Consider the following 7,690-nt stretch of genomic DNA (forward strand, 5'->3'; position numbering starts at 1 on the left):
AATCAGCATACCAGTCGATGATTGTTGATTTGCCTGGGGCAGAGGTGCCATAATGTTTGTCCAACCACTGTTTTGCTTCAACGGTATTTTTTCCCATCAAAAAGCAGTGTTTAATGAGCACACGAAATTCTTTTTTTTCCATTGTTCTGAAAATAACAAAAGTAGCGTCACTAAAGCTTCACTAACTCACACAATAATGATCCTAATGACATAAACATTTCACAGTATGCCTAAAAGGGTCTGTTCTTTCGAACCAAGCTGCACTTTTTGTGTTAGAGGCGCTCTCTATATGTCAGACCGGGGACTTATTGACCGATGTGTTATAAGTTATACCGTTTTATGATATTCGCAAAAATCATCAAGATATTAATTTTATATCGAATAAAAGAACGAGAGAGAAAGCGTGTATCAAGAAGAGCACTCGAGCTATTGCGCGGATTTATTATTACGAACAAATTGATCGTATAATTAACGGATACGAAAAAACCGGATTATGAAATGCTTTCGTCATGCTTGTAGGTATTCTTAGAAGTACTTAAAGGCACTACATATGCATCTAAGCGACATTTATAACGTATTATAATACTATACCTAAACACATTAAAATATTATATTTAATACATCACACATTGTATATTTATTACATAAACGTGTTTTAAATAAACGTGAACTTTAAACGTTTTTTTTCTTCACGTTATACATCAATATGCAAATATATACCAATTATATACCAATTATATTAGCATATTTGCACAACATGTTTTATACCTGATAAATTAACGGTGTAAAAAAGTCAAATTACGAAACACTTGCGTTATATTTATAAATATTTCTAGAAGTACTTATTAGATACTACGTGTACATCTAAGCGACATTTGAAACCATATTATACTATGTAGTACTATATTTATAATCCTGATAATTCTTATAACGTTTTTCTGTATACAACTTGAGTTTAAAGGTATATTTATGCAAATTGGTTGTTTCATAAGAACATTACTCTTTTTTTTAAAGGAAATTTTTATATATTTGGAGGGTTTTTAAATTTTTTTTTAGATAAAGAAATATTTTTTAGTTATAAAGAAATATTTTGAACACACACACACACACACACACAAATATCTAAATTGGTGTGTAAACAATATTCTTATAAAAAGCAGCTTAAATATAGATCTTAGATATAGGATATATGGAGAAAAATACAATAAAATAATAAAATAGTATTTATCAAGAACAGAAAAAATAATTAAATTAAATTTGTCAATTAACTAATACGTTACTATCATCAAGCAAAACCCGAATTCAAGTGTTCATAAAAATTCAGATCGAAATAATATCGAAATCCAATCAAAATCATGTGGAAATTAGCGATTGATATTTCTAAGACATTACCACAATACTTGGAAGATATTATGAAGATGTCGGCCTGAATGTTATCTATCTTATGTCATACTCAGAACGAGTCAATATATCAATATATCAATTCATCTTAAATATAATACCGACAACATCGTTAACAATCTGTCAACATCTATCCCAGGTAGCAAGGTGACGTCTAAAGACGTCATTTAGACATCATTAAGACTTCTATGACGTCTTAATGACATCATAATGACGTCTTTAGATGTCACCTTGCTACCTGGGACGGTATCTCTTACATATCATAATATAATATGTTTCAAATCGGTGCATTCGCCCATTCATCGACGGTGAAATATGATATTAATATTATAATGTTAAACTCATACAATTAAACTGTAATGGTCACTAAAATTGTGTGTGTCAGTATGTGTGTACTTATTAAATCGACAATTCTTACATTTTTGCGACATATTCGCATTCGCTTCTTACACTCAAAGAATCCGCGTTTACTTCAAATGTCTTCTATTGGGACAAATCTTACATTCAGCGGGTGATTAGGTCGAAGTATTAGATCAGCAGTTATCTGCACGTCTTTTAGATAATTAATTGGTTCCAAGTAAAAGTTGCGCACGAGAGTAGATATCATGGCCTTCATTTCCAACATAGCGAATCGTTGACCTGTCAAGCATAATTCTTGTATTAAAAACTGTCCATACATAGACCTGTGAACATCACGCTAGCTTACCAATACAATTCCGTGGTCCCGCGCTGAATGGTAGGTACGAATAAGGATGACGCCTTTGTATTTTTTCAGGCAAAAATCTGTCTGGATCAAATACATTGGGATTCGGCCAGAAATTGGGATCTCTATGAACATCATAGATATTGAGATGTACAATTGTTCCAGCGGGTATTACATACGAATCTGTAAAGTGTATTGCATAATTAGATGTGATTTATGAATGATAATTAAAAATATTTTGATAATGCCTATATATTTAAAAAAATATGTTCTTATATTACTCATGGATATAATTCCGATTTAATTGCATAGATTTCGAAACACTAAATCTGAAATATATTTATATATTTATAAAAATTTGTTTTGTTGTTACTACATAATTTCACATCCTCCGCTGCGTCTCGTGATATGAAATGCACGCTGGGATATAGCCGCAACGATTCCTTCAAACATCTTTCTAAGTACGATAGATTGTGCAGGGCCGTCATAGTCAATTTCTCCTCAAACTGTTCCATCACTATATTGACCTCATCCCTGATGCGATCCTGTATCATCGATTTTAATTAAAATTGTATGTCTCACTGTTTCGTGATATTTTATATACACGCAAAGAAATAATTTCAGCAAATATCTACAAGTGTATATATTTATGTTTACTTTATTATTTTATTATAAGCTTGTTTCTCTTTAATTTCATTCGTTTGATTAATTTCAATTGGTATACAAAAAAAATATATTTCGCCGAGTAGTAAATATTTCTGCTGTTTCAATAGAAACTAATTAACATTATTTAATGATTTAACAGGATTAAATAAGTTGTTTCTTTGAACATATAACTTATAACTTTTAACCTGAATATCCTGGTGCTCAGCTAACAATAACAAAGTGAAGCATATAGCCATTGCTGTTGTGTCATGACCCTATAATCAGTTTGTATATTAGATATATGTAAAAAAAAATATTACGATTTGATTAAAGTTTAGTTAAACAAGATTTGATTGAAATAAACAGATTTCCTGATTTTTGTAATGAAATATTCTTCTGGTCAGTTAAAACATTTAAGTATCTAAGGTTGTGAACATCATAATTATAATATTATTCTCTTTTTAAGTTGCTTTTAAGTTGCTAAAACGTAAAATGCTTTTATCTATTTCGCGGTTCTCAGAGTCAGCACTATGATTTATGTAGACTCTTAAAATAACCAAACAAGTTTAATCAGTACAAGTTTCGTTTCATTGACCAAACGCATTGATTCATAACAAAATTTTTTAGATATATCTCTGTATAATATATCAAGCTGTTGAAGAAAAGCTTACGGATATACCTACTTCGAACATGAAGGTATCCACTTCCTCTCTGATATCTAAATCACTCAAATGATTTTCTTGCGAGGCTGCTATTAAAAGATCCAACATGGCAAGTCGCTTTTTTCGAGCTGAATGAAATGAAAGATTATAAATTGTAATTGACGTCTATCTTCTAATATACTTGTTATGTTACACTTGTGACTTTTTCATATACTTACATTAAGCCACAATGATTTAGTTAAAAACTTTAAAGCGATCTCAAGTAATAAATCACTTTCACACTTTAGACTATTCAGTTGAAATTATATTTTTACGATATAGAAATGAAGATAAAGAATAAATTTGAGTTACGTACATCCATGTATTTTTACGTCATCTGTTTCCATCGCATCGTCATTTGCTAAATCATGCAAATATTTATTGTTTGTGCGTTCGTGATAAAGTTTTCTTTCGGTAATGATCTAAAAAAATGATGGAAACGGAAAAGAAAACATTAATTTATTTTGCGGCTCGTATTATTGTGCTATTTCCTTAATATTTTAATATTTCTTATCAGTACTTGTATAAAATGTTATCGTTTAATTTTGGAATTAAGGAGCTGATGGAATGCTAAATAACTTGGTTCTCACGCACTTTTTCAGTGAATTCGTGCAAGTTTTTTAGTGTCTTCTTTTGCAGTCTGCCCGCGGACGTTAACGCGTATATCAGGTCGTAATGTAACCAGGGCCTAAATAATCTAAACAGAATAATTATATAAAATTATACAAAAATAAATCTGAGAAAATAATGATATTAATAGCCTCTGAATAATCACGTGTGACGCAAATATTTAAATAAATAATAAATAAATAAAATTTAAAATTGAATATGTCAAAAGATGTATGTTTGTCGTATCCTTTTTCCTATAACTTTTTATTTTCGCTACAAATTATCAGGCTAATACTGCAATTATTAATTACCTATAAATAGAAAGTTGACTCATTTGACGAACGTCGTGTCGATATTTTTCTTGGGCCGCACCGAGACTGTGCAGAGAAGTGCCCATGGCAGTTTCTGCAAATGCAGACAACTTTTAGGTATATAATAAATAAGCTCTCTATACAATTATAAATATATGATGACTTACCGCATATTGCGTTTAGTGTGTGTTCACAAACAAACGGTATTATATCTATTTCAACCATGCCGCCAATGTTCTTTAATTTGTGCGTCATACGTTCACTCTCCTCCAACATAATATCAATGAACTGTTGCAGTATATTGAAATGGAATGTAGGTGTTAGTATCTTCCGTCGTAAATGCCATTTGGGACCTAAAATAAAAATAAGATTATGATTTATATTATTTCTTGAATCGTTTGTAACTCGAATATTATCGCGATAATATCGTGAAATGAGGAAAATAATACCAAGTAAAAGAAATTGAAGAAGAACAATACCAATAATTTTTGCATGTAATTAGCAACCTTAACTCTCTTTCAGTTTATTATTTAATTAATTTTTATGTGATTAGTTTTTAAAATATACATGTTTCGTAAACTCATAAATGCGAGGAATATTTTCTGGCAAAAAATAAATATTTACAATATTGGAATGAAATGTTGCCACAATATTGCAGCAATCTTTCTTGTGCTATGAGAAACCGGTACTTTATTTAAAAAATCTAAAAGCTTTTTTATAAGACATAGGAATTACTTAAGACGTTCTTATGATGTTCTCAGAAAATTATAAGTTCAAAAGAAATTAATTGATACTGATGCTAAATTTATTTTCGAATACTTCTATGTGTTTATTGCTATATCTTTGTTAGGGAGTGAATTTAATTGCGAGAGAACGAATGCCACATACGTAGGGACGGCTACCGCTATTTTGATTAATCATATTCATATCGTTACAATCCATATCGTCACGTCCATGGTTTTCAATGATATAAAGCGTACGTATACGATTATCATAAGAATTTTATTATGTTACCCGCGCTAGTAAGAAGCCCGGTGTTTAACCAAGGATGCAAAACTTGATATATCATGCTTTTCTCGATATGCTTCGTATTGTTTAATATTGCCTGAAATCACAGGAGAAGATTGTCTGTAATATCAGTTCATTATAACATTGAAATTCACATACAACTAAATAATTAATCATTTTATCAACAATTTAAAGCACCGCCTCATTTCTGAAGAATTATATTTTAGAAAGTTAACATTTTCCGCTTCATATACGAAACAAAAAATACAATGGCATGTAAATAACAATACAAAATGTTTCTGAATTGCAAGCTCAACGATATGTAGTCATTTTAGGAATAATTTTCTATACATATAGACTATACATATAGGATACAAGGTATCCTAGAGCAATTTTTGTGCGATCATAGAACGAATTGAGATAAACATAAAAGTCTCATATTGTTTTGCGATATTCGCAATAAATTTCAAGAATCACAAAAATTACGGAGAACAGTCTCGGAGACCTTGTAAATATGCTGTATTTTTTTTATGTCGTTATATCTTTCTTTGCACTTAAATACCTCGAGATCATCTGGATGACGAATAGTTATGGCAGGCGTAAAGAAACTCCATATTTTAGCAATGGGATAATATCTGTCCGCGATGTCACGCAAAAGCAACCATAGATTTTCTGTAGAAAATGTAAATATATTATAAATAATGATACATAGATAATGTACGTTGTTACGGTTCTCATTCTTTATAGTATATTATACCGTTGCTGTACTTAAATAAGCCGAATGTAACAACAAATTAGAGCAATCGAGAACAACGAGGGAAAAATAAATTAGTGCTCTATAATATTCATAGTTCTATTTTAACGTACAATCTGGATACTTTTTTGCGCCAATAAATAGTAAGTTAAACGTTAGTGAATTATTACTATTATTATTATTATTAATTAGCTGAAACTATTCAGTATTGCCCGCGTTAAGGTGAAATCAGAAGAATGGGATAAAGTGTCCGAGTTTCATATAACCAGCAAATAAAATATTGATATAAGTAAATTTCATTATATATATATACCGTGTCTAAATAATAGAACATGCTACGAAAAAGACTTTTTTTTATCAGAACACCAATGTTTATAAAGAGAAAAAACAAAGTAAAAAAAACAGAATTTGAAAAAGTGGATTTAATAATATCGACCAAATTTTTATAAACATATTTAATTTCGCTGAAATAGGAGTTTCTTGGGTCACCGATTACGAATTTATAGTCAAATTTTCCGCTATATTACATCCGCCACTTTGAACCTTGAAAATTGAATTTTATATTCATAATCGGCGATCTAAAAAATTCTATATATGTAATTTCATAGAAAATAAATATTTTTATAAGAAACTGATCCACCATATTATGTTCATTATTTCGAATTTTAGAAATTGGATATTAGATTCGTAATCAAGTGACTCGAAAAATGTAAAAACACCAGTATTCATAAAAATTCGTCCAGTATAAAAAATGTATTCCTCAAAGAATTAAGTTATTGTACCGGATAAATCGTCTCAATTATGAAGTTAGTCCACCACTTTTTAAATAATCAAAATTTAATAGTTGTGATAAATTGTATTAGATTGATGTTATTGTGCCAGAATAATAAAATTAAAATTTGAAAAATATATTAAAAAATAAAAAAGAAATAATGTTTTTGGTTAGTCTATTACTTTTCGACTTTTGAAATTTTAACAATTATACTAGGTTGTGTGCGCTAAATTGTGTCAGCATTGTACCAAAACAATATTTATTAATAATAACAACAAAAAGATTATAATAAAAAAAATGTTGAAATAAATTTCAAAGAATTCTTCATTTCTTTAAATTCAGTTATTTGGAGAGCACAAAACTATGAGTGTGAGAGTTATACTAGCCTAGTACAACTCAAAACAACTTTAATTTCACTAAGAGATCTCCGGATGAAGATTAGCATAGAGATAATAACCATGATTACTTAATATGAGTAATATAGACTGCGCAAAAGAGAACCATTCATCATCCAGATTTTAATATCAGAAACATACGTAATGATTAACTACTACGTATACGTAGTACTACTACGTAGTACGTTAATCATGTTGATAAGTATGTTTCTTAACCTTGATTATTTTCATATCTCTTTAAGTTTTTTTGTAAACAGCTTGAGTTTGAAAATATATGCAAAGTAATTGTTTTATAGAAACAATTATTACTTTTTTACAGGAGATTTTTTATGTTATTATTTAAAGTTTTTTGTTTTTATAGATATTATAAAGAAATATAGTGAGCATAAAG

At 29.4% G+C, this 7,690-nt stretch overlaps 1 protein-coding gene across 1 annotated transcript in view; it reads right to left on the minus strand.

Annotated features, from left to right (window-relative positions):
• Positions 1-7,690, minus strand: part of LOC116848337 — a 26,443-nt gene that overhangs the window by 15,316 nt on the left and 3,437 nt on the right. Inside the window, 12 exon segments of the mRNA XM_032824293.1 lie at positions 1,852-1,885; positions 1,887-2,040; positions 2,108-2,287; positions 2,481-2,649; positions 2,956-3,024; positions 3,433-3,539; positions 3,767-3,872; positions 4,045-4,147; positions 4,371-4,464; positions 4,538-4,723; positions 5,385-5,475; positions 5,941-6,050. Of these exon segments, the coding sequence (XP_032680184.1) occupies positions 1,852-1,885; positions 1,887-2,040; positions 2,108-2,287; positions 2,481-2,649; positions 2,956-3,024; positions 3,433-3,539; positions 3,767-3,872; positions 4,045-4,147; positions 4,371-4,464; positions 4,538-4,723; positions 5,385-5,475; positions 5,941-6,050 (1,403 nt within the window).

Source organism: Odontomachus brunneus, unplaced genomic scaffold (genome assembly GCF_010583005.1).
Source record: "Odontomachus brunneus isolate Ranch 3 - 2012 unplaced genomic scaffold, Obru_v1 Obru_scaffold_093, whole genome shotgun sequence".
In the NCBI taxonomy this organism is placed as follows: domain Eukaryota; kingdom Metazoa; phylum Arthropoda; class Insecta; order Hymenoptera; family Formicidae; genus Odontomachus; species Odontomachus brunneus.